The 27478-nt window shown below is 55.2% G+C and overlaps 1 protein-coding gene across 1 annotated transcript; it reads left to right on the top strand.

Moving 5' to 3' along the window:
* The first annotated feature begins 1037 nt into the window (after positions 1-1037).
* On the top strand, positions 1038-27448 carry SEZ6L (seizure related 6 homolog like). Its single transcript, XM_090152612.1, has 17 exons — positions 1038-1194; positions 16376-17032; positions 17305-17438; positions 19390-19582; positions 19961-20146; positions 20366-20531; positions 20969-21135; positions 21658-21852; positions 21924-22062; positions 23792-23988; positions 24325-24519; positions 24603-24794; positions 24893-25087; positions 25503-25535; positions 25825-25939; positions 26107-26209; positions 26407-27448. The coding sequence occupies exons 1-17, from the start codon at positions 1125-1127 to the stop codon at positions 26434-26436; spliced, it is 2967 nt and encodes a 988-aa protein (XP_090008738.1). The 5' UTR covers positions 1038-1124; the 3' UTR covers positions 26437-27448.
* The last annotated feature ends 30 nt before the right edge of the window (positions 27449-27478 follow it).

The raw sequence follows: 27478 nt of genomic DNA, 5'->3' as shown, positions 1-27478 counted from the left end.
ATATGTAGCATTTGTAGTGATAGCAGGTTTGGGTTATTGTTGCTGAGGTAACCGAATTGGTGTCTAAAAGGTAGTAGGGGCTGATCTACACTATCAACAAAAGAGATATTAGGGGGAAATGCTGGCCTTGGTCTTGTGATATTTGACTCTTGTGCTATGCTTGGTGACACTGCTCTGGCTATTGGATGTGACAGGCAGAGGGGACCAGGCAGCTCTCACCGAGAGGTGATTTACAGTAAACAACTCAGGGTCAGATTTGTGATTTTGAGAGCATGAAGCCTCGGTTTCTGTTCTTATCCAACTCAGTGCAACAGCACTGGTAGCTCTGGCAGCTCAGCCACAGCCTGCTGCAACCCATCTTGATGTGCTGGTGGTGGTTCAGTGGGACCAGAGTGGGCTGGGACCCCCAGGAGCTGTCTGCCCCTGGTCACCATGAGCACGGAGATCATAGAGATCAGTAGCTTTCTGAGGGTTGTCCATGGGGATGCCAGTGTCCTCACCACAGCCAGAATACCAGCCTGGCTTCCCTGGCTCCAGCAGCAGGACCAGTCCCCGGTGTTCTGTGATCCCAAGGAGGGCAGTGGGCCTGTATCAGCCCCTCCCAGAGCATCACTGCCTTCTCCACGGCCGGCATTTGGGCAGCCCGAGAGAGGAAAGGGGGCAAGGCAAGAATGGAGCGGGGAGCAGAGAGGGACCTGCGGAGCCGAGGGGGGCTTGGGGACGAGAAGCAGCGAAGCCGGGTTGCAGACTACGGGTTGAAGGAGGGGGAAGATTCCTGGGGCAGAGGGAGCCACAGGGGGCTGCGGGGAGCCGGGTAGAACCGGGGAGAGCCGGGCAGAACTGGAGGGAAGCCGGGGGGGGCCGGAGAGCCGCGGGCGGGGCCGCAGCGCACGGCGCAGCGCGGGGGCCGGGGCGGCCGCCGTTGCCCTCCCCCGCCGCTCGGCTCCGCTCGGCTCCGCTCCGCTCCCCTCCTCTCCTCCCTCCGCCGCGCCGCTCCCCGCGCCGGCTCCGGCTCCGGCGGCAGCCCCAGCCCCAGCCCCCGCCCCCGGCCCGGCCCCGCTCGCTTCGCCTCCGCTCGCTTCGCAGCAGCGCGGAGGCTCCGCCGCGCCCGCCGCCGCCGCACGATGCCGGGGCCCCGCGGGTTCTGCCTGCTCGCCCTGCTGCTGCTGGGCAGCCCCGCCGCCCCGCGCCCAGGTAAGCGGGGCGGAGCGGGGCGGAGCGGGGCCGCGGCCCCGGGGCCCTGCGCATCCCGGGGGTTGGGTGGGCAGGATGGGGTTTGGGGAAGGGGGGGGGAAACAGCCGGCCCGAGAGGGGCTGATGGAACCGGACGGCCCCCCCCACCCTCCGTGCACGGGGTCTCCGGGCCGGGCTGAAACTTCGGGCATTGCGGGGAGAGCACGGCCCCGGCGGGACAGCGGCGGTTCAGCACCGCGGGGCGAGCAGCTCCCGGCCGGGCGGCGGGGCGGCGGGGCGGCGGGGCGGCGGGCTGCGTGCGATCCGGCTGTGATATCGGCAGCGCTGTCCTATCGGGATGTGTGGCATCGGAGCCGTGTCCGACCGGAGCTGTGACAATGGCAGCACTGTCATAGCGGTGCTGCGTCCTCCCGGGGAGCAGGGAGTTATCGGCAGCTGTGTGCTAACGGGGGCCGTGTCCTTTTGGGGAATCAAACTGTGCTTTGTCGGGGTCTGTGTGCTACCGAGGCCGTGTGCTAATTGAAGGCGGTTTCCTACTGGAAAGCTGTGTCCGAGTGCTACCGGGGCTGTATCCCACAAGGGAGCCATGTGCGGGTGCTGTGCTTTGGCAAGGATACGTGTGCTGCTGGGATGCTGTACCTGGGAGCAATGCCCCTCCAGGGAGCCGTGCCCCAGCCGGGGGGCTGCATGTTCATTCCACGTGTTTCACATTTCCGCACAAACCTGCTCCCTTCTTCCTTTTCCCAGCGCTGTGATGACAAACCTAAGAATAGGTTTCGGGACCCATTTGCAGGTGACTTGACAAAGTCATTGCAAACTCGCGCGGTGCTTAGAGATTGCTAAACCAGTGCTGCTCCTGATCTCTGGTCGCTGGACTGGGCAGTCGGCTCTGTGCAGTGCTAGCTCCATCACTGATGCGCATTGGGCAGAGGGAGGACTGAAGAGGCCGGTGCCTGCCTGTGCTGCAGCGTTTGTGCAGGGCCTGGGAGACTGACCCCTAGGGCTGGCGGTTGGTTTTAGCAGAGATTAACAGCTCCTAGTGTCAGGAGTGCTGTGCAATGTTTCCTGCCTTGCTTTCGCTTCTGTTCTTGTGTCCAGATTGCATTAAAAGAGTTTGACTTTGTACACAATTAACCCTTATTCCTGAGTAACAAAATAGATTGTGGTGCTTACTCTCTCACCTGTGTGTGTGTTCTGCACGTGACCATACAGTGTACATAACAAGGAGTCAGACCTGAAGTCTATTTGCAGTTGATGGCCTCGTGTTTCAGCACTGAAACAAACAGACCGTTCCTCTGTTGTGCTGCAGACGCTGCCATACAGGCAGTGCTGAGCTGCACTGGGAGATGTGCCCGGGGGGGTTTGGGGGCAGAGCACCCACTGCAAACAGCAGCCCGACTTCTCCCAATAGGATTTGGCCCTGATGGCAAGCACGATCCGTCATTAATCTCAGGGCTGGAGAACACATTGTACCGAACTCCTCTCATGTTGGCAGAGCGGAAGCTGATAAATAGTTGACCCTTTGTGAGGTTTGGCGAATTAGTGCTGCAAAATCCCCAACTGCTGGCAGCAGTGCTGGGGAGAAAGGGCTGCATGGTGGCTCTGCCCATGCCGGAGGGACCTTTGTCCTTCGTGTGCAGGAGGTGACAGCCAGAGCTCAGATCCGCAGTCCCTTCTGCTCTCAGCCTGGGAGGGGAGCGGGCTCAGACCCTGCAGGAAGATGGCTTGTTGTGCTCCATCTGCCTGATCTTCCAGCTCATTCCTTCAAGGAACAATCCGTGCTGCGTGACGTGCACCAATCACTTGCTCTGCCGGTGGCTTTTTGGCGCTTTGCACTTGTGGAGTCATTTAGATCAACAGAGAGGAGGTGTGAAAGCCTCAGGCACTGCTCTGCACCCACCCACCAGCACGGGGAGCAGCAGCAGTGCAGGCAGCGAGGCACGGCCCTGCGGGGTGTGAGAGCAGCGAGCAGCGTGCTGGGGACATCGAGGGCTGTGTGCTACTGCTGTGCTGGGGACATCGAGGGCTGTGTTCCACAGTCACGCAGGGGACATCGCCAGTTGTGATCCAGAGCCGTGCTGGGCACACTGTGGGTAGCATGTCAGTGCCACGCCGGGAACCTTGCCTGCCGTCATTCGGATCGGGCTCCGCGTTCGGGGCTCGGAGCTCTGTGCCCGGCCCTCGTTCCGGCTGCCGGCCGCTAGGGGTGGTGCCGAGACCGGCAAATCCTCCGCAGGCTCCGAACTGGCCGAGCCCCGGGCACGGCCGACAGCAGCACCCTCGCTTGTGCCCTGCCTTGTTTTCTCCTGCTGGCTTCTATTGGCTCGTTGTGACTCACCTGGCCTCGCGAGGAGCGCAGCATCAGAATCCTTCCAGAAAATCAAGTTTGTCCTGCAGGAAGAGAGACTGAGCAGAGCCGGAGTGAGGTCTGCAACAAATGGACAGCATGCATGCTGCCATCAGCATCACCCCGAGTGGTGCCATCCCAAGGAATGAGATAACGGCGCCCATTCGGTGCTGAGATAACAGGAATGGAGTTTGTCTGATCAGGAGCTATCAGCGGCCATAAGACATAACTCTGTTTTCCTCCCTGCTCCTTCAATGAAAGAATAAGTCCAGTCGGGATCAGTAGCAATAAAATCAAATTGACGTCTGAGCCATCTGCTTCTCCTGTATTTTTGCCAACTTGCCCATATAGAGATGCTGTGTCAAATGTGCATTTTGTGGATTTTATACAGTGTCACCCATGATCATACCTACACACTGTTTAGGGCCATGAGGAGCTGGTGCTGCTGCTCAGAAAGGCTATGCATGCCCCATCCCTGGAGGTACCCAAAGCCAGGCTCGATGGGATCCCAAGCTGAGCTCTGCGTCACTTCTTCATCTCATTTTGTACAAACAGATTTTCTTTTTTCTTTTTTTTTAAATTGAAATGTTCTCTGTATGCTCAGACACCATGCGGCTTTTGATCTACAAGCAGCCTTACAGATCAGCACATTTTACACCCTCTGTCACAGTGACGAGTACTGCCAGTTCCAGTGGGGCTCTGAAAAATAAGAATAACCTTCCAAGAACCATCCAGAAGTTATTTACTTGATGGGATTTTATTTTTCCAATATTTGAAAGTGATTACCGAACAGTAAAACACGCTCCAAGGAAATCCTGTTACAAAACACAGGCTATATTTTAATTAGCATAATGTACAGTTACATGGCTGCAACCGGAGCCTGCCAATAAATGCATCTTGCTGGAGTTCAGATAGATGCCTATAGAAAATATAGCACGAGCAGCGCCTTCCCAATTTTCCAGTCCATCAGGATGCATTTACGCTCTTGTCAAGAGTATGAAATCGCTGAATGCGGTGCCGAGCAGCTCTGTGGCTGCAAGCACTGGAAGCAGCAGGGCAGGGCTTCGGAGACATGGGGGGCACATCCCTGCTGCCACCCCAGGGCTGCAGAGGAGCCAGCAGCCAGGCGCTGCCATAAGTCCTTCCTCTGATGTGAAGCTCAGGCCAAAATCCAATGGCAGCAGCGTGGGGCAGCTCAGGAGCTGGAACCCCAGTGTGCAGCAGTGCCACCTGCGGGGATGTGGCAGTGGAAAGCAATGCACAGCCCAGCCTATGCACAGAGAGCTGCTGGCTGCGTGTCCCAGAGCTCAACACGAGTGGAGCTGGGCACTGAGGGGTCCTTGCAGAGCATTCTGCTGGTGGCATTGGGAGTTTGGGTTGTTTGCTGCACCAAAAGAGCAGAGGTGATGAGAAGGAAGGAGCTGAGGGATGGGCAGCCCTAAAAAGGCTCCAGCAGGGCAAGGGAGGGTTTTCTGTTCTCCTGACCCAGGCTCCTGCAGCTCAGCTGCTGCCATCGCTGTCTCACATGGCTTTTCACAGCCCTTCCCAAAAGGGCCTCCTCTCCAGGCTGACCATGAGCACATGGTGATGTGCAGATTGGGTGAACTGAGGGGACACATGTGATGCAGGTCCTCCACTGCACGTCTGCATCAGCCAGGATGAGAAGAGGGAGAAACACTTCCCAGCAAGCACTGCTGGGGGGGCAAAGAAGAGAAATAAATCAACTCCTTACTCACTCAGTGACCCCTTTGCAAGCCAGCTCTGCTCCCACACTGCCTTCATCCATCAGGATTCCAGAAATGGGAGGAGTTCTGGAAGCTGGGACTTGCTGTGGAACCATCAGGTGCAGGAAGGGGGGGCTCCTGCTCCTCCCAGACAGTGCTATTTCTGCCCAGCGTCTCTCTTAGCTGACACGGACATGGAATAGCAACTCCTTTGATGCACGTTGCTGTGAATTAGCATCATGCCGTTGAAGCCAGCGGAGTTGCACTGATTCGTAAAAGCAAGGAGCTCACCGTGTGGCCCAGATCTGCTCTGCAGCAGGGGAAGGGGTGGGGGAGGAAGACATCAAGGAGCAGGGATTTGGCCTCATAGTCACTGCTTTGACAACCCTGTGACATAGGGGTGTCCAGATCCCAACACACCACAAATGAGGTCAGTCTGCTCCCCTCCAGAGATATGTTTTCCCCTCTGTTCCTACTTTGCCTTGCTGAAATCTGTTCTGCCATGCCTCTGATGCTGTGTGCTCAGTATGCATGGGGCAGAGCAGAGCACAGACGTAGCAAATGGCTTTTCCTATTCTTTTTTTCCTTGTTCTTTCACTGGAGATGGGCCATAGGAGCAGCTGAGCCAGAGGACCCGAGTGCTGCCTGAGCCTGGAGCAGTTGTGATTCAAAGCAAGGACACCCTGCCCAGAGCCAGGGACAAGCTCAGGTTTGCACAGATGCTTCTCCAATTCCTTGACTTCAGGCTTCCATCCCTGCTGTAGGATGGGTCTGGCTGAAAGGCATCCAGCTGAAAAGCAGGAGGCAGGGATCTCAGCAAGCAGAGGGTCGGGGGCTCAGCTGTGGGTCCTGTCTGACAGAGCAAGGAGAGCAGGAAGGAAAAGGGCAGGATGGAGCCGGGACAGATGGCTGCAGCAGGCAGCTTCCACCGAGCCCATGCTGGCAGCGGGAGGCAGCGCACAGCCTGGCCAGGACAGCCGGCACCGGAGGTGTGATTCCAAATGCAAAGCTTTCGTCTAGAAAGAAAATTCGGTGCCAAATGCAGAAGCATCAAAAAAAAAAAAAAAAAAATCAAACTGTGACAGAAGTAAAAAAAAAATATATATATATATATATATATAAATGGCAGGGCTGATCCTGGAGCACTCTGGGCAGGAAGGATGGAAGTGGTGGGACTCATTGCAGACGCTGTCAGGGTCATCCTCCAAGCAATGTGATAGCTGTTAAAGACATGAAATTAGATGGAGCATCCAGGCACCAGCAAGCAGCAATAACGCAGAGGGAGTGAAGGAATGTTCAGGAAATTGGGCAATTCAGGGTGATTTTGGAGCCAGGCAGAATGGCTGAAAATACTTAAAATTCAAGGGAGAATCTCCATCTGACTTTTTAGGGTGGATTAATGGAGCGTGTCAGCATTTGGTGGATGAGATCCTTCATCTCCAGTAGAGTGGTGGCTGGAGGACAATACGGGAGAAAAATCACTCCTGATGTCCCTTCCTCCATGCTCCTGAAGCCCTACAGCCCATCCCACTCCATGATGTTACACAAGGACTCAGTTTTCATTTTCTGATGATGATTTAAAGGCAATCTCAGTAAAAATCAGGCTATTCCTGACAGCTATAAGCTTCTATTTGCCAAGTTGGCCAGTCCCTAAATGGAAAGGCTGCTCTCACGTGATCCCCAAAGGAGAAGTAAGGTATGCATTGCTGCTGGGACCAGGCAAAGTCCCATATCCCAACCCATCCCAGGATTCGTTCCCTCTGCCCCTCATCACCCACCCACGTTATTCACACAGCACTCCTAAAATTGCTGTCGGATGCTATTTACATAACCACGAGAGCCAACGAGGTCCGAAACCCCTGCGTGCTCTAAATTGGTGCATTAAGTTGTGGAAAGTAGATTTGATCAATTTACCGAGCGCACAAATCAACAGAGCAGAATTTACAAACCCATCAAAAAAACGAGGTGACAGTTCAGAATTAATCCTCTGCCCGAGGCACACGATGTACCTCCACAAACATCTCACAGCATAAATATAGTTGAGAAATAGTGGAGGAAAATGTAACTCCTGGTGCCTTTGTACACCGCTGGCGGAATGGCTGAGGAGTCATCGGGAGATGAATGGGGCTAATGCTGCTGGAAAGGTGCTGTCGCATCCCACTTCATTTTTATCCAGGACTCAGCCCAAGTTGTTACAGGGAAATATTGCAATTTCACTTTGTGCTTGAATTCAGAGCTGTCTCCAAATAATATTTCCTTGGTCATTTTTCTTCTTCATTCCTTCTTTCAAAAAGGAAGGGAACTCTGTTTATTCATGCCTGCCTGGAGTAGGCAGATGGGATGCAAAGAGCACTGGAGCCAGTGCCTCAGGGGCACGAGCTGCCCGTGGGGTCATATGGGGCCAGTGGTATGCTGCATAGGTGACTGCAGTCTGGGACCAGGGCTGGCACAGCTGTGCAGTGATAAATGTAGGGCACAGGGCTCTATTGGATGCTGCAGCATCTCCTGCCCCAGTGCCCAGCCTATGCAGCGTGTCACAGAGCCATGCTTTATTACAGGCACAGGGCTGATTGCTGACTTGTTCAAGGGGAGCTCTGCGCCCGTTGAAGCATCGCTCCACTGACACAGCTGGAAGGTAGAGCCCTGGTTCTGGGCATCCCCAGTTTGGTACTCAATAGTTTTCTTTCCCCATGCAATGAGCAGAGCACCTTTCAGCCCCCAAAGCAAGCTCAGCACCCTAATGGCACAGCGACTGCTGCTTCTCTTGGGTGCCTTGAAGCGTTCCTCCTGTGAGATGCAGTGCAGGATACACACAGCCAACTCAATGAGAAGCAGCTCTCAGTGGAGCCTTATGGTTGATGCTCAGATGAAACCGCTGAGGCAATTTCAATTAAAAGCAAATTTTTCAAGCTATCTAATCAAAAAAATATAAAAGGCTTCCTTTCAGCTTTTGTTTCCAGCACACAGAGGAGCCCGTGCCTGCAGCGGTGAAAAGGCTCTTTATTGTGTAGACGGCTCTGAAGGACAGAGTGCTGTGCTTCCCATTCAAGGATGCATTGAAGCTTTCTTGGAATCCATTAGAAAAGGTGGGAGGGAAGAGTGCAAGAAACCCAGAGCCCCTCCAGCTGCAGCCTAGCGCTCTCCTGGCAGCAGCACAAGAGAATTAGCCAGTTCCCCCAGAGGCACATCTTAGATTTTCCCAGTGCAAAATGTCTTCTACAACTCCTACCTTTAAAAGCATTCCCGTGCCTTTAGCTGATGCTTATTCACTGCTTCTGCAGCCCCAATAATCCAGCAGCTCACAGAATGGCTTGTGTTGAAAAGGACCTCAATGATCAGCTAGTTTCAACCCCCCTGCCATGGGCAGGGTTGCCAACCACCAGACCAGGCTGCCCAGAGCTCGCTCTTCTGCACCGCTGACAGAAGCCCCCATATCTCCTTGCAGGGACCTCTCAGACATGGCTGGGTGGCTCTGGGGAACGTCACCACCTGCTAGCCCTGTCTGGGCTCTGGTCTACCCCAAGAAGCACTGGAGCAGAGGCTCTGGGCTCACTGTGCTGCTTCCTGCAACATGGACACATCCCCGCGGGCACGGTGCAAGGCAGAGGGCTGCAGTTCATCACAGCACACCGGTGTGTTGTCACCCAGCTGCACAAATTGAATTGAGTCATGGCAAATAACATCTCCTCAAGTGACGCAAATTATCCGAGCTGCCTTCCATGGGCAAGGGCTGTATTTTTCCACGTTGCTGCACCGCATGCATCAAACCGGCCTCGCAAGCAAAGGCATTCTTAAGTTATACAGCACTGCCTCTTTGATCGAAACAAAGAGCCTGAAAGAACAGCAAAGGCAACAGTCTGCTTGAGTTCAGGATTACGAGCCCAGAGTTGGAGTCAACTCTGAGAAAGGCATTCAGCTCTGAAAAATCCCCTTCTAAGCCCCTCTGGCACCATTCCCAGTTACAGTCCAGAGTGTTTGGTGATGGAAAACATGAGTTAAAAGTTGTTTTGAACCTGGTGCTGCTCCTACTTCTGCTCCATGAAATCAGCTGTTGGGTTTCACATGCACCAAATGCATCAGCCCCACTGCACTGTTGGCTTTGCCCAGCTGCAATTCATTGCCCACTGCTCTGGGCTGCCTGTCCCTAATTGGCACAGGATGGGGCTGCCACTGGGGCATGGAGGTCCTGAGCAGAAGCAGCCATTGTGTTCAATGAGGGTGGGACCCAGGGAACACGTGGGGAGAGCCCAAATACATTTCAGCAGCTGGTGGTCATTCCTAGGGCATTTACAGTTGCGTGCCAAAGAGACTCATTTCACAGACGTGTCTATCTTAATCACATCACACTGCTATCAAAAGTACACAAGATATGAGTGTTACCCCATAGGAACATAAACAATAGCAGTAGAAGGAGGAGAACTGACTTGGGTTGGACCACACGCTGCTTTTTAATAATTTGCTGATTCGCTCCTTGCTGGGAAGAACAGAGTCAGGTACTTTCTCTTTGCGTTTCCCAATCAGCAGGATGCGTCAGAAATAACAATATAGACAGAAAACATGCACAGGCACCAGCAACATGACACACATGTTGTACAAGAATATATGAGGAACATCTGACAAAGGCCCCTCTCTGCATGTTGATTCAGATATCAAAGCACTTGTGCATAGGCTCACTCAGTAATGTTCTTCCCCAGAGCAGTGAAGCAAATGCTGTGTCAGGTACCTGCCAGAGACTCCTTTCAGTGGGAAAAGAAAAGCTACAGGCCAGACGGCTGTAAAAGATCCCCATCCCCATCCCCATCCCCATCCCCATCCCCATCCCCATCCCCATCCCCATCCCCATCCCCATCCCCATCCCCATCCCCATCCCCATCCCCATCCCCATCCCCATCCCCATCCCCATCCCCATCCCCATCCCCATCCCCATCCCCATCCCCATCCCCATCCCCATCCCCATCCCCCCTTACACAGTCAGAGTCTAGAGCAGGACTAAGCCTCTGGGCTGGAATATAAGGGCTTTCTCACTTAAATTGATCCAGCTGTGCTTAATGATCCATCCTGCCCACCTGGGCACCCACCTGGGGTGGAATGTGTGGGCACCCAGCAAAGCAGAGCTGGCAGGTAGGGCAGAGCTCTGCCGTTTGCTTTTCCTGTTTAAGATGCTTCCAGCTCCCTGCATCTCCACTTGGGGGGAACATGGGGGTTTTCTGTGGGTTCATGTTGGCAACAACACCATGAGCAGAGGATCAGGTCCTGATGGGTGCATAGGACTGACAAGCAAAGGAGACTCATTAGCAGGGAGGAGGCTCATCACAGGGCTAGGGATATGTCTGTCTGATGGGTCATGTCACCAGGCTGATAGAAAGCTCTCTGCCTGCTCAGTGTCATATGGATAGAGGTGTGCATGGGTGCACGTGGATATGAGCTGCCATGCAGAAGACCCTGCTTCTTGGCTGGCACCACAGTGACTTATGGAAATATCTTTGCTATCTGTATTAATTAAAACAAAGTGCAATGGCTCATCATTAGGCTCCGTGGGAAGAACCACACATAGGTTATCATCATCCTACAGGACATAAAGCAGAAATGGAATTCATTCTGTTTAAAACACAACTCACTGATGACTGATACTGATGATTAATTATATACAATACAGTGCCACTGAAGTGAAGGGAGGTGCTAGAGCTGCCTGGCGTGCGTGCCCAGAGTGCAGGGCAAAGCTCCCTGGAGTGGCTGCAATACCTCCAGCAGGATGAATCCATTTTTATGGATGGAAAATAGCCAGACACGAAGACTGAACCTTATATTTCTCTGGCCAAATCTTTTCTAGGGACGTTCTGGGAGATGGAGATCTGTTGGGGCAGCCTTTCCGGGAGGGTGCATGGATGCTGCAGGAGCACCGGGCTCTTCCCTGCTTGCAGGCAGCCTCCGGAGCAGCGACCATCCCGTAATCGATGCAGCCCAATAACTGCAATAACCACAGCCATCAGTAACCCGGCGCTCGCCCTGCCTTCCTGATTGCGAGCAGCGGGACTGTTTGCGAGCTGTCAGGAGTCATTAGGCGCTGGAGCGACATTGTTTCACAGGAGTATCACTGGGGTCTTTTCAAGGGCAGTGGCAGGCAGCAGGCGGGGAGGTTTTGCACGGCCTCTGCGAGGGGAGAAAATGCAAAGGAAGGAATTTCTTGGGACGAGTTCCCCAGCAAAAGTGGGAGATCTCGGCTGACCCCACAGCTGTGCATGAAGCGATGGTGGGCACGTGGCAGTCCCCAAAGGGTTAACAGCAGCACGTGCTTCCTGAGATCTGCTACAGAGCATCTTAATAGAGATGGAAGATTAATTATTTTAGTCCCAGATAGATGACTAGAATGGGCTTTTTGTGTCTAAATATACTCTCTCTTCAGGAACCCATTTAATTTTATACCCAGATATAGATGACTGAGCTGGATGATTAGTTGAGAAAGAAGGCACTTCTCTTCCCCCAGACCAATTTGTAGCCTGAAATGCTGCTAGAGTGCTTTCTGCGGGCTGCTGCTGGGGTGCAGCATGGTAGCACATCATGGTGTGGGCAGCCCCGTGGGGCTCGGGCTGGGATCCTGTCCTGCTGGGGCTGGAGGGGAGGGAGGAGGTTCGTCTGATCAGGGTAACTGTATGGGGAGGTGTGATGTACACCCTAAGTGTCAGTGCTGGCATTGCAGGGACATGGGGAGCATGAACAGGGAGCTGGCATGGCTGAAACCGATGCCTGCGAGTGAAGTGCGCATTGATTCCAGCTCCATGGCGCAGCGTTGGGGAGGAAAATCCATTTTCCTCATAGCTCGGAGAAGTGTATAATTTCCAGGCATCTGTCAGGCGGCTGCGGATCGTTAGAGCAGTTACAAGCTTCTCTGGAGCATGGCAAGGATGTTTGCAAGTGTAATTCCTGTATTTGTGGCAGTGAAACAAACCAGGCACGAGCAGCATGGGTCCTCTGTTAGGGTGGCTTTCAGTGGCCAAAATGCTCCCCCACCCCAGAGCAATCTCCACCTGAGCCCAGGGCCAGCCCCGAGCTGAGCCAAATGTATTTGGAAAGGGATTTCTTCCAGCCTGCAGGCACGGCGGGAGACAGCACCTCGGCCAGCCCTGCCATGCCTGTGTGCAGATGGTGACATGCGTCTGGGTTCCCTTTAGGACAACCAGGAGACCACCAGGGGACCCCATCCCTGGGATGCAGGGCAGTGCCCAGACAGCATCCCACCAGGCTCAGGGCTGTATTCCTCCCAGTGTGCAGACATACAGAGGGACAGCATGGGTGAGGCAGTGCCATGTCCCAGTGCCCTCCTTGCCCACCGCGCTCCTCCATCGCCAGCATCCTCCACCAGTAATGAGGCGTTTCCATGGCAACCTTATTTGAGCGTTGCCGGTGACACAGATGTAAATTTTAAAATCAAATGTTTTGACCACAGCCCTCGGAACACAAAGCATCCCTGCAGCACACAGCAGCCCAGACCCATCCCGGAGCCATCCCATCGCATTGCCCCACCATGCAGACCCCAGGGGCTCCTCCTCCGGCCGCGCTTATCTGCGCACCCACACGAATGACTCACTGTGATTAGATGGCTCCTATTTTATTTGCTTATGGGTCAGACTGCCAGGATGTGCTTAGGGAAACTTTTTCTTTTTTTTTATTTCCAATGGAAAAAGTTGATTTGCTAAAATAGTAACTACAGGAAGGAGCGGGATGCATGTTTCCTGTTGGGAGGCACGTGGAGATCCAGGCAGCGTCGCTCTGTTTTGACACTTTGGAAATGAAAGACTGTTTTGATTCAGGCTTTTTTTCTTCTTCTTCTTCCTGCTCTTCAAGATTTAAGGCAAAAAATTGTTTTAAAATTTGAAACCAAACCAAACCATTTCCCAACCGTTGAGCCGGTGGGCTTGGATGGATCCAAGCTGCTTTTTCATCAGATCCCTGCTTCACACTCAAGCTGTCTTTTCCCCTCTCCATGGCTGCGAAACCCTCCTGGTGCTGCATAGGATATGTACCTGCTCCTTCCCTTGGGGGCTGCAGGGCCACCCAGCACCAGAAACCACTGCAGCAGCTTCAGCACCAATCAACCTGCCCGAGCCCAGCACCAGAATGAGCAGCACCATTAATAGCATACCTGTAAGCTCTTCAAGGCTCGGCTATAATCAGCTCACTAAAGCCTTTAGGACAGAGATATGAGCCCTAGCAATCAATCCACAGTGCTCTGGTTCCTGGGCAGCGATAGCATCGTCTTAGCGTTGGGAAGCCAGCAATGCAGCCACTCACAGCTCGGCTCGTTCAGGAGCGCTGCAGCAAAATGAGTGCCTGATGATTATTTCAGCATCCTTTTATCAAGCGCTTGCAGCTCCCTAATTCTGCTAAGCCCCTCCAGCTGAGGTGCTGGCGGCAATCAGATCTCCTTGCTCCCCGCAGCAGCACTGGGCACGTGCCATCACTGGCTGAGTGACACAGACCCATCACTGTGGGGACTGCTGTGACCTTGGAGTGCTGAGAAACCCATTTCACTGTTATGGAGAACAGGAACTGATAGTGAATGGAACTGTGATGAAGGGGAGAGCTTCAGCTTGCATTTAATTGGTTTGTTCTGTGTCGCATGGCCGTGCAGCCTCATTCACTGCTTTGCTCACTACGCAACATTTCGTACTGTTGGTGCATCTGGGTCATTGTAGCAAACCCCAAACCACAACAGGGAGACTGCGCTGCACACATGCAGTTCATGGGCAGTGAGCAGATCTGTTTCTCAGCAGCAGGAAAACAAAAGCTTTCAAAACTGCAATAAAACCCAACAGCCCCTAGATGGGTGGGTGGATGCTGTCCTACATGCACACGGGGGGGCACTGCTACCCCAAAGCCCCACTCCCTCTGGAGCTGCCCCCGCCGCCTCCCCAGCCCCAGCCCTGCAGAGAGCGCTTCCTACTGCGGCTAATATGAAGCACGGGGGAGTGGAGGCATCCTCTGAGCTGAGCTCCTTCCTCTGCTCACACAGCGGATCCCAGAATAGCCCAGGGAGGAGCTGCCGCTTTGCATCAGGTCCTTTTTGCTCCACACTTTCCTGGACATTTGGTGCAGCAGAGTCTCATCACCCTGTAGAGCATCCTGCTGGCACCCCAGCCCCAGCGCTGCAAACACAGCCGCTGCCCCAGCAGATCCCTTGCAGCCTGCAGGCAGCCGCAACGCATTCAAGATAAAGCAGCAGGATAAACCCCTTGTATGCTGCGATAGTGTTCCTTTCTCCAGAGCTGGTTTAGCAGATTAGATCAAGGTCAAACACGATCATGTCTCTCCCAGCAGCTCAGTATCTCCGGATCGATTGTGTGGAGCAGAAGGGATTTGCAGCCGGGCAGGGTCCTGCTGCTCCTCCCACCCGGCTGGCAGGAGGCTCCTGCAGTATTTTTTTTCCCTCAAATATTTGCCTATATACATCATCTGAAAGGGCATCTGTAGTGCAGAGGTGAAACCACCATGAGGCCTTACAAGGGCAATAGGGATTTGCTGCCAAGCAGGCAGCCATCAGCCTATCCAGCCTGGGGCAGAGCTCATTCCTGCACCTGGGGACACACAGGGCTGGTTTGGCCATGGCAATCTGAATTAACATCGCTGGTCACTTCTCCTTCTTGCAGCCCTCACCGCCCTGCCCCAGCCCGGCCAGCATTCGCTTCTTTGAAATACACATTTGCCCTTTACAAACTGAAGCATGTTAAGTACCTCATTACAGGGCCGTGCTACAGAGTGTTTTATTTCATGCTTTGTTAAGGATAGAACCATTTAAATGCTTCCTGGCAAAGGATCTAATAAGAAATTAGTCAACTTTCCAAAAGCATAAAATACGACTTAACAGCAACATCCATTATGAATATGAATTCACATGGCAAATAACCGAGGGCTTATTTTTGCTGTTTCTGTTATCGCTGTGACTTCAGGGGTGCGGGTCCCTGCAGGAGCCCCTGCTGTGTCACTGTGCCCCCTGCTTGGTGCAGGGAGCAGCAGGATGGGATGCTCAGAGACCCAGCCCAGTGCCACTGTATGTCCCTTTTCACTGACCACAGAATCTTTAGGGTTGGAAAAGACCTCTAAGATCGCCAAGTCCAACTCCAACGCACCACCAGTATGTAAACATAACCACATCCCTCAGTGCCACATCCACACATTCCTTGAACACCTCAGGGGACGATGACCCCACCAACCCCCTGGGCAGCTTGTGTCAGTGCATCACTGCTCTCTGAAAGAAGAAATTGTTCCTAATACCCAACCTGAGCCTCCTCTGGTGCAACAAGAGGCCATTTCTCCCTGATGTGTGCGCTGGGGGAGGCAGCACCCAGCTGTGGTAGGACCACATGTGGGACCCTGCAGCAGGTCCTACAGGAGCCCAGCACACCCCAGTCACCGCCGCATGTTGAGCTCCTTTCCTGGCGACTGCTGTTTCCATGGAAAACGTTGACTCTCCGCTTTGTGCAGCACTTCACAAAGCTGCGGTGCTGCTCGGGGCTTATTGTACTCCGTGGGCTGCAGCCCAATCAGACCCGGTGTTGGTGAATACATCTGCGCTTCTCACAATTACGCTCGGTGGTAGCGGGGCTTTGGGGACTCTTTGTCTCCTGCAGGCTGCCCTGCTCGGAGCAGAAGGTCGGGGCTGCCTAGGGAGAGGCTTTTCAATCCCGAGTTGTGCGCTGATGCCAGGCAGCGGGGCAGCTGCTCTCCATCAGGCGGCAGCGGGGAAGACAATGGGGGATGGCATGGCCTAATCAGGCTCTTTGAAATGACAGTATTTACTGATGACAATTGCACAAATAAAGGCTATTCATAGAGGCCAAGCCAGAGAACAAACTCGGCACGAGCAAGCAGACCTCTCTGAGCAGCTGACCTCGAGATAAAGAGACCAAACAGCGGCTCTGAGACTGCGCAATGCGGTTCCAGCAGAAACCCAACTTTCAGGGAATCAGCGCAGGTTCATTGTTGCTTCCCCACAATTAGCAGACAGTGGGTTCTCCACCAGCTGCAGCTCCCAGAGGGCTGATTCCATGCCACAGCACAGCCCTGATCTCATGCCCAGCATCACTCAGTCCAACTTTCCCCATTCTTTTTGCAGATGGCCGCCCCGAGGCAACGCCTCTCCCCACCAGCCCTCATCCACTGCCTGTGGATGAAGCAAATATGGGGGGACCCAGACAGAGTGCAGCCTTCAACCTGCTGCCTGCTGCTGAGGACAGCCCCAGGCCGGCAGTGGAGGGACCATCACTGCATGCACAGAGCCATATCTTGCCAGCACCCACCACAGACCCCGGGGCTGACACCAAGCAGACTTTCCCTGCTAAGAAAAAACCGCCTGCCCTAAAGCACAGCAACACAGCAAGGAAGCAGCTGAAGACCAAGCCCACGTTGCCAGGGCTCTCCAGGGTTGTGAGCACACGGGGCTCCGTGCTCCCCCTGTCCTCCCAAGAGCCGCCTGTAACAATGGAGACAGCGGATGGGCAGCGGCAGAGCCCCCCCGAGCTGCTCGGATGGGGTCCCACCAGCCGCCCCGTGCTGCAGATCTCCCCTTCCACCCCACCACCATCGACTGCTCGGCCCTTCCCTGATGGCCCTGGTGACATGAGCACGGGTCCCACGGCAGCTCCCAGTGGTGCCATTAACCAGATGGACAGCGCTGAGAGCGAGATGAATGGCTCTGCCTCAGAGGAGAGCCAAGAAACCACCACCTCCACCATCATCACCACCACCGTCATCACCACGGAGCCCACCCCGGGTAAGGGAACACGGGGACGCGGTGCCACCAGGGAGTGGGATATGGGGTGGGGATATGACAGTGGTGGGGGGCAAATCTGCCTTCTGGAGCTGCCAAAATCCTTAGTGATTGCGGCAAGGCGTGCTTGAGAAGGGTGTCACCACCCCAGGGACCTCTGGAGAGGAGGGTCGCTCCCTCAGCACAGATTCTCACCCAAACTGGAAGTGAGGTGGGACGTGCTGCTGGAGGGGGGTGAGCTGTGCCCTGGGCAGCCACTGATGTGCATCCCCCAGTGCGCTGCAGTGTGAGCTTCTACGACCCCGAGGGCTACATCGACTCCACGGATTATCCCCCGCTGCCCCGGCACAGCTTCCTGGAGTGCACCTACAACGTCACTGTTTACACGGGCTATGGCGTGGAGCTGCAGGTGAGAAGTGCGTCGGGGAATCACCTCAGCTCTGCCCCCATGCTCATGCTGCAGTACCCCTCCCCACTCCCCCGGAGCCCTGGGTTTCATTTTGCTGCTGTTTCTGAGGCTTTCAGAGAAATGAAATCACAAAAGCACCATCCTACCCTGCTTGTGCTGGGTCCGGGCGGGACCTGGGCCATCCCATGTGCCAGGGCACACAGTAGTGCATGGGGAGAATGGGAGCCCCCACATCTGCCCCATTTTCTCCCCTTGGGGTCCAAGGGACTCTCTCAGTGCCACCACCATCCCTTGCACTTTGGGAGTAATTAGCGCAGGGAGGCAGCGATGCTAGCTGTGCCTCTCTGGAGAGCTGGTTTGAGGCTGGGGGGAGTGTGAGTGCTGCTTCTTGTCCCTGGCTGAGAGGCAGTGCCACCATGGGGAAGTGGCCGCACACCCCTGAGCCCCCCTTGCCTTGCCAGGGGCTGGCGGATTTTCCTCCATCACTTTTTAATTATTTCACATGTACCAGCAGTGTGAACCAGTGGCACTGCAGCTAATTACATTGGGCAGGTGCTGAAGTAACACAGTGCAACTTCCTCAGTTCTGACACAGTGATGGGGATAATTGGATAATGTTTAAGTGATTTTGATTTAATTCCCAGCTCCTGTAATGGAGACAAGCGGGGACACCTCGCTGGGCGGGGAGAAGAAAGGCAGTGAGCTCAGGGCTCCACTTTCCTCTGGGTTTGCCAGGATGCAGCATGGGGAGGGCTGAGCAACCCCAAGCACAGAGATCCTCTGCTTCCCAAAGGGCTGATCCTGATTCTTGTTGAGTCAGGTCCTTGCTTGGCTTGCAGCAGGATGTCTCACCAGGGTTGGGGGTCCCAAGCCCCCCCAGCATCCCCGTTGTTCTCACAGCATCCTGCAGCAGCCCCAGCACACTCTGTCCCCGCGCCTTTTTGCAGCAGTTTGAGAGCAGAGCAGCCAAAGCTGAGAATATTTGACAAAATTGTCATTGTTTTTAAGAACCTTGAATTTTCTTGGCAGGCAATAGAATTTCCCTAAAGAGATTTTCTAGTGGGTGAGCAAGCCTGGCAGCCTGAACCAAGGATTCCTCCTGCCTCTCCGGCAGGCTCTGCAGGAGCTGACATGGGTTCTGGCTCTGATCACAGCAGAACCTGTGCTCCGCAGCCCCTGGCAGGGCACCATCAGCAGTGATTCTGCAAAATAAAGCATAAGCTTCTCCTGGGTACAAGTCCCCATTCTGCACCCTGGCTAGCTTTGACCCTTCTCGGCCCCTCCTGCAGCACCGAATGCAGCCAGGCAGCGGGATGAGGATGCAGCTACTCCTGGTGCCATGTGCTGAGGGGCTGCTGGGGCAGGGGGTGATGCTATGTGACAGTCTTAGGGCCGTCCCACCCAGGAAGCCCCAATCCTTGCAGTGCACATCAGATGGCCCTGCAACTCCCAGCATTGGGCTCCCATGGGCTCTGCACATCTGTGCTCCACGCAGCGGGGCGGGGAGATGGGCATGCTGTGACAACAGCAACAAACCCTTCCCGTCACAACACCGTCGAGAGGGTTTGCAATTACAGGCTGTGGCTGTGCTAAATATAGATCCCCAGTCCTCGTGCACTTAAAGAAACAAATGATCTGATGAGCATCTTTCTGCTGAAATATGAGCCCATTTATTAAGCTGAATGGACATGAAATGCAAATGTGAGGTTACTTCACAGCTATTTCCAAATAATAATCAAAGCCTGTTGGGACCGCTCATTAGGAGCGTTTGCTGGGACTCCCCAACCCAAGATGGGAATGGGGAGGGATTGTGGTGCACTGGGTGTGCAGTGAGCCATGAGCCCTACATGAGTGCTGTGATGAGTGGGTGCTCTTCACGCCTGGGGGTGGGGGTGACCCCCCATATGTCCCTAGATGCTGTCCTGCAGCCCCATGGCTCTCCTCCCACCCAGGTGAAGAGCGTCAACCTGTCGGACGGGGAGGTGCTTTCCATCCGTGGCGTGGATGACAACACACTGGTGGTGCTGGCCAACCAGACGCTGCTGGTGGAAGGGCAGGTCATCCGCAGCCCCACCAACACCATCTCCGTCTACTTCCGCACCTTCCAGGACGAGGCGGTGGGGACCTTCCAGCTGCACTACCAGGGTGGGTGCCCCGGCCCCATGGGTGCCCCGAGTGCTGCGTGCAGGGTGGGAGCAAATGGGAATGCCCGTCCTGCTGGGGTGCTGGGTCTGATAGTCACACATATGCTCCTCACCCCATTTCTGTCCCCATTCTGCAGCTCTTCCTGCACAGGCTCTCGCTAAATTATCTATTTCTTTTTCCTTGAGAAGCTATAAAAAATGGATGAGTTCAAGGAAATTCTTTCTAAAATAGAAACTGGGTCTGGTCAAAAGCAGTGCAGGTGGAAAGCAATGCCGGGTGCATGCAGATTGCCCCACAGCAAGCTCTGCCTGTGGTGTGGGACATGTAGCATGGCTGGGAGCAGGCAGCCCTGAGCTCTGCACTCTGTGCTCGTTGCAGTGTTTATGCTGAGCTGCAGCTTCCCACGAAGACCCGACTTCGGAGATGTCACCGTGATGGATCTGCACTCGGGTGGCATCGCTCACTTCCACTGCCATCTGGGCTACGAGCTGCAGGGCCCCCATATGCTCACCTGCATCAACGCATCCCGGCCACACTGGAGCAGCCCCGAGCCCATCTGCTCAGGTGTGGGCATGCAAATAGCACAGGCGCAGGGGGAAACCCCAAAGCAAAAATGATGTGGGTGCTTTGTGCTGCTCGTTGAATGCAGTCCTGACAGCGATGCCAAGCTGTGCGACTCGAGCCGTTCTGTGGCAGCAGAATGTGTCCCCTGCTGAGGCGGGTGAGGGGGGTGTGGGGGCTGTGCCCCTTTTTGCCCCTTACCTGCCCCGCTCTGCCCGGCAGCGCCCTGTGGAGGCACCGTGCACAATGCCACCATCGGCCGTGTCCTCTCGCCCAGCACTGCGGGCAACCAGTCGGGCAGCATGTACTGCGTGTGGGCCATCACAGCACCCCCGGGCCAGAAGCTGCACCTGCACTTCGAGAAGCTGCTGCTGGCTGAGAGGGACAGGTGAGGAGTTGGTGGCACTTGGCTCTGGTTGGGGTGGGAGCAAGAGGAAGAGAGGGTGTGGGACACCAGTTCCTAATGGGGTGTCCAAGCGCACAAAGGGGTACCTCGTGCTGCACATCCAGGCTATCAGCATCCACATAAGCAAGCACACCTCGTGGTTTTGACACCTGTGTTTAGAAAGCATTGGAATTCAGCCCGGTAACAGGCAGTGAGCCAGGTTTATGGCCCATAGTAAAATCAAAGTGTAAAAATCCAGCTTAAGATATAGGTAAAAGAAACTGATCTGGTTGGTGAATTTTCATTGGCACCACCTCTCCCAATTGCTGGATTTTGGGAGCACACAGGGAAGGGCTGGGGGACCCCACACATCCCCGGGGCACTGCATCCCTCCTCCCCCACTCCTCCCTCTGTGGGCTGACCCCCAGCTCCCTGCACAGGATGGTGGTGTACAGCGGGGACAGCAACCGCTCGGCAGTGCTCTACGACTCGCTGCGTGCTGACAGCGTGCCCTTCGAGGGGGTGATCAGCGATGACTCCTCCATCCGCATCGACTTCCTCGCCGAGGAGCCAGCCGCCACCACTGCCTTCAATATCCGCTTCGAAGGTGATGCTCTGCTGTGGGCTGGGGGGCTGCAGGAAGGGGGTCAGTCACAAACACTCGGCATGCTGCTGTCCCTGTGGTGCTGTCAGCATGCATGGCGAGCTGAACCTCCCTATGGCTGCAGAAGCTTCAGGGAATGCATTTCCCGAGCAAGAAAAAGGAAAAGAGCGGGCTCGATGACAGGTGGTAATCCCAGGGAAGATTGCTTGGTAAATACAGCAGTAACAACACAGAGAGTGCATTACTGAAGCTGACACACAAAGGAAGAAGTAGGGTTTGGTTAAGCCTGCATGGCTCAGGACAGATAAACGGTTGTTAATCCTAATTGCCTGTAATGAACACCATTTGTGTGGAGGGGGCTGTGCATGGCAGGGATGGAGGGACAGGTTCCTGGTGGGGTGGTGGAGCAGCCCTGGGACTCCTCCTGCAAACTCAAAGCTGGAGGCAGGTGGTGGGGCATTGGGGATGGGGCTATGCTGCTCCCCAGCCCCCATGCGCACACCGCTAATGGGGTTTTTCCTGCAGCCTTTGAGCGGGGCCACTGCTACGAACCCTACATCCAGAATGGGAACTTTACCACCTCCGACCCCACCTACAACCTGGGCACCACCGTGGAGTTCACGTGTGACCCCGGGCATTCCTTAGAGCAGGGTCCTGCTGTCATCGAGTGTGTCAACATGCGGGACCCGTACTGGAACGACACGGAGCCGCTGTGCCGAGGTCAGTGCCCGCACCATGGGGCCATGCCATGCTCTGGTACACGAGGGCTGAGCCCTGCCTCTCTGCTACAGCCACGTGTGGGGGGGAGCTGACAGCCATGGCCGGGGTGATCCTGTCCCCCAACTGGCCAGAGCCCTACACGGAGGGAGAGGATTGTATCTGGAGAGTCCACGTGGGTGAGGAGAAGCGGCTGTTTCTGGACATCCAACTGTGAGTTGCTCTCAGACATCGGCACATATCCTGCCATTGGTCCTGCCCAGCACAGTTCCCTGCAGCATCCTCCTCCCAGGGACCAGCTCTGTGTCTGTTCTGCCCCTTCTGCCCTTCTCTCATCCCCTGCAGTGTGCTCAGTACCCATTGCATTACAGCATCCATTGCATTACAGCATCCATCACTTTGCAGCATTCGTTGCATTGCAGCACTTGCATTACAGCATCCATCACTTTGCAGCACCCGTTGCATTGCAGCATCCTTTGCCTTACACCACCCATTGCATTGCAGCACCCACTCCTCACTGCATCTGGATGTAACTCAAAGAGGAATGGGTTTTGTCTCCAGGCAGGGAGCCTTGGGCATGGTAATGCTTCTTATGCAAAGGGAATCTCCTCAGTGCTATTTTGGGTTTTCAAGAGGAGGGCATGTCTCAAGTAGGGGCTTAGAGTCAAAAAGGCTTTAAAGCTTTCTGTAAAAATCACAAGTCAGAGCTTCCCGTGAGGCTCTGCTGGATTTGTGGGCTCTCAGGCTGAGCAGGACTGGAGACCAGGCGATTTGAAGTCATCAGACATAAATGTCACCGAGAAAATCATGTTTGACAGAAAGCAGAGATTTACTACAAATGTCAGCTTGCCATGGGGATTAACTGGGTGCCTTCCAAGAACATTCTTAATAAAATGTTTGGGGATCCGCTCAGGCATCTCCAAACAAGGCTGAGTCAGAGGGGTGGATGTGTGGGGTGGGGGTCCCACTGTGCCTGAGCACACCCCGGGCCCAGGATGCTGAGCAGCATAGTGGGATTGATCCTGCCCAGCACAGGGCTGGATGTTCTGGCTCAGCTGGGCACGGAACAGCACTGGGCTCAGCCCCAGGGCCTTACAAGGACATTTGCTTGGGCTGTTGCATGGGAATTGCACAGGCCATTGCACTGGACCTTGCATGGGACGTTGCACGGGATTTTGCATTGGACATTGCACAGGACATTGCATCAGACATCGCATGAGACATGGTTCAGGACATTGTATAGGACTTTGCATAGGATGTTGCATGGGACACTGCATGGGATACCCGGAGCCCAGGCTCGGAGCGGGGGGTTGCTGCCGCCTCAGACCTGGTGCAGACTTCTCCTGCGGGCTCCTCTCCATCCGCGGGGCAGCACTGCTCTCTGCTGGCGGCGGGGATGCTGGGCGAGCGGCTGCCAAAGCGGATCGGTTCCGGCACCGGGAAGAGCTTTGCTGGGGCTGCTGATTCCCAGAACTGCGGCACTGCGGTCACCGCGGGGGTCACCGCTTGTCTCATGGGGCAGGTGTCACTCCCCACGGGGATCTCGGCTGAAATCTGTAAGCTGTGTTCTGTGGGTGTCCTTGAGAGTCCCATGCAGCTCCAAAGCCAATGGGGGGCCTGGAGTAGCAGGGGAAAGCCTCGGCTCTTTCTCATTGTCTGCAGCAGGGAGAGTGGTCTGGGGCTGATGATGGGGCCAGGTCTGATGATGGGGCTGCAGCTGGTGATGGAGCTGCAGCCAGAGTTGGAGCCAGGGCTGGAGGAGCAGCACTGCTGCTCTGTTCAGAATAGGCATCCCCACAGAACTTCCCAAGCTGCTGGGGACGGGACAAGCACACAGACAGGATGCATGCAGTGTCAGGCAGAAGGTCACCTCACTGCCCCTTCATTCCACACCCAGCATCCTGCTGGTTCCCTGTTAGGCTGACCAAGCTCTTCTTTCCAGCCTGAACCTCACCAACAGTGACATCCTCACCATTTATGATGGGGACGAGCTCTCTGCCCGCATCCTGGGGCAGTACGTCGGCAGCAGCGGCCCCCAGAAGCTCTACTCCTCCAGCCCTGACCTCACTATCCGGTTCCACTCTGACCCTGCTGGGCTCATCTTTGGGAAGGGCCAAGGATTCATCATGAACTACATAGGTAGGGAGAGAGTGGGGTGCTGGGATCATCCCCAAACCTGACAGCACAAGGGGACAACATGAAGCTGGAGCAGGGTCTGCAGGGGACAGTTTTGCAATTGGGGATGATTTCTGGCTCACAGCTCCTCTCCAGCCCCAGCAAACCCCCCACAGAACCCACAGCCTGCTGTAGGGCTCTGGCTCGGTTACTTCTGGAGTGACTGCCAAAGGGGCCCCATTATCCCTGATGCCATCTGCAGACCAGCAGGGCTGCTCACGGGGCTGTGGTGCTCAGGGTGGGATGCACACCCTGCGAGGAGCCTCGTGCATGGAGTGACAGTCAGCACTTGTCCCACAGAGGTTTCCCGCAACGACTCCTGCTCCGACCTCCCCGAGATCCAGAACGGCTGGAAGACCACATCGCACACCGAGCTGGTGAGAGGGGCCAAGATCACCTACCAGTGTGACCCAGGTTATGACATCGTGGGCAGTGACACGCTCACCTGCCAGTGGGACCTCAGCTGGAGCAGCGACCCTCCTTTCTGTGAAAAGAGTGAGTGCCCCACTGCCCCACTCTGCCCTGAGCAATGTGCTCCGTGCCCTCAGGACCCACCCCACATCCCCTCTTCTCCCCAGTTATGTACTGCACAGACCCAGGAGAGGTGGAGCATTCGACTCGCCTCATCTCTGACCCCGTGCTGCTGGTGGGCACCACCATCCAGTACACCTGCAACCCTGGCTTCGTGCTGGAGGGCAGCTCACTGCTGACCTGCTACAGCCGCGAGACCGGGACGCCCATCTGGACCTCACGGCTCCCACATTGCGTCTGTGAGTGCTGCAGCCCTCCCCTACAGCTCGATGACAGCTGAACTTCCAGCCTCCTTCCCTTCAGCCCTTGCCTCACGCTGCAATGTGCTCCTTTCCAGCGGAGGAGTCTCTGGCCTGTGACAACCCAGGGTTGCCAGAAAATGGCTACCAAATCCTCTACAAACGCCTCTACCTGCCCGGCGAGTCTCTGACCTTCATGTGCTATGAGGGCTTCGAGCTCATGGGGGAGGTGACCATCAAGTGCATACTGGGACAGCCATCGCACTGGAGTGGGCCACTGCCCATCTGCAAAGGTAGTGCATAGCAGGGCAGGCAGCACCCATTGGGGTGGGGAGCACCCATTGGCATGGGGAGCACTCATTGGGATGGGGAGCATCCATTGGGATGGGCAGCACCTATTGGAGTGGGGAGTACTCATTGGGATGGGCAGCATCCACCACCTCTGGCTGGTGCCACCATTCCAGGCAGAGACATCATACACATTTTCTTGCCCAGCCTGCTCAGCCTCTGTGTGAGCACTTAAAAAGAGCAAATGATCATTAAGTGCTGAAAGCATGCAGCACATTTTGTGACCAAGTGGGACATGGAAAGGCTGGCACAGATTCCTATGGTAGCCTCAGTACAGATATGTGAATCCCCCTGCATGCAAAGCTATAGCACCCAGTGCACACCCAGCCACCTCCCAATAACTCTCCATTTCTCTTCCAGTCAATCAGGACAGCTTTGAGCATGCTCTGGAAGGTGAGTGACACATTTGCTGGATCAGCCTCTTGCACAACTCCCTAGGGCCAAGCCCCACCTCACCACCACCCCTGCGCTCTAGCCTGGCACCCCCAGGTGCTCCCCAGCCCAAAGTCCACAGCACTGCAGAGACACTGGGACTGAGGCAGGTGCATGCTGCAGGGAGCCAATAGAACCTGCCCACTGCCCTCAGTACCCCCAGTCCCATGTGAGGGACTGGAGGAGCGGAGGCAGAGGGGCAGCAGATTGTGCTGGGAAAAAGCCAGCATAAGAGGTCATGTCCTTTTAGTAGCAGAAGCTGCTGCAGAGACATCGTTGGAGGGGGGAAATATGGCCTTGGCCATCTTCATCCCAGTGCTGATCATCTCCTTGCTGTTGGGAGGAGCCTACATCTACATCACCAGGTAGGTGGGGTGTGGATGGCAGAGCTCCAGGGAGCATCACCACGCCCTACTGTGCTCCAAAGCCCAGCACAGGGCATCCCCTGCTGCCCCAGGCTGACAGGGGGCACATGGAGGGTCTCGCATTGCTGCAGGGCTGTGCATCTGAGTGACTCTTGCCTTGTCCCCAGGTGCCGGTACTATTCCAGCCTCCGCCTGCCCCTCATGTACTCTCACCCCTACAGCCAGATCACGGTAGAAACGGAGTTTGACAACCCAATTTATGAGACAGGGGTGAGTGCTGCTGTGCCTTCCCTCCCCAGGTGGCCTCCAGGGCGTCTCTCATCAGTACAATCATAGAACCATAGAATATCCCAAGTTGGAAGGGATCCATAAGGATCACCTAGTCCAACTCCTGGCTCCACAAATCCAATGGGGTGATCATCCCAAATCACAGCTGCTGCCCTAAAATGGCTTTTCTTTCTTTCCAGGAAACAAGAGAATACGAAGTTTCGATATAAAGGCAAGAGAGTCTCCAGCTGCGAACTTAATGTGCTCTCATAGAACTTCCTCAGTAACTAATCCAGAGACTATGTGAAGTTTGGTTGGACCCCTGGACCTGCTGTTGTCTTTCCTTTTGCCTCCTTATTGAAGATTTTACTGTTTTCTTCACTGTATTTATTCTATTTAAACTGCGCTAGGTGTGCTGCAGAGCCGCGGGGTCTGCGCCCGGACCCCCATGGTGGGCAGCAGTGGCACATGGGGACAGAGCTCCATCTCCCCATCCCCCAGCCACGCACCCACAGAGGGGTTTTGCAGTTCTTCTGTTGTTAAAAATTAAAAGCGTCTCCATTGTAAGAGCCTGCAATTGATTGCTCAGAGCTGACGTAGGCGAGGGTTTGCTGCACCCACGGCATGGGTGGCACGGCTGGGGTGAGGGGACTGCTGCTCTCTGCTCTTCTTCAGTGCCACCATCAGGACAGAACAGCCCAAGCACTGCTGCAGGCTGCTGTCCCCTTCGCCCCGCGGTAGTATCTCAGGGTAAGCACGGACTGGGCCCTGTGGGGGCTGCCACCTGCCTTGGGGTGCTGGGCCAACGTGTCCCCAAACCACTGGGACCCTCAAGGTTTGCATTTTGCTCACGGGCAAAGCCCACCCAGGTGATGACAAGGAGAGGGGGTGAAGCTGGAGATTTGTTCAGCAGCAGGGCCAGGCTCCAGCATGGATATGGGGAGCAGAGGGGCAGAATCAGCCCTCAGCACCGCTCTGATGGAGGCGGACCCCACAGCAGCTTCACTTTGGGCCTCAGCATCCCCCGTGCTCCTTCACTTTGGGTGCATTCCCCGGAGCTGGGCGGTGGGCTGTGGGTGGGCAGCGATGCCCCACCACGTCCCGGGCTGCTGCTGTCTTCTTTTGTCCTTGTAAAATGGCAACGTAACCACGACAATGTTGGGGAGTCTGTTTTAGTTTAGGGATGGTTAGTGCATCTCTGCAGTGTACAGCTGAGATTTAGATTGGTTTTTTGGTTTGTTTTGGTTTTGGTTTTCTTTTCCTTTAAAAACA

This window comes from Phasianus colchicus, chromosome 18 (assembly GCF_987193195.1).
Source record: "Phasianus colchicus chromosome 18, bPhaCol1.hap1.1, whole genome shotgun sequence".
Taxonomy (NCBI): Eukaryota; Metazoa; Chordata; class Aves; order Galliformes; family Phasianidae; genus Phasianus; species Phasianus colchicus.
The sequence above is the reverse complement of the archived record's forward strand: the minus strand, read 5'-3'. Positions and strand labels throughout refer to the sequence as shown.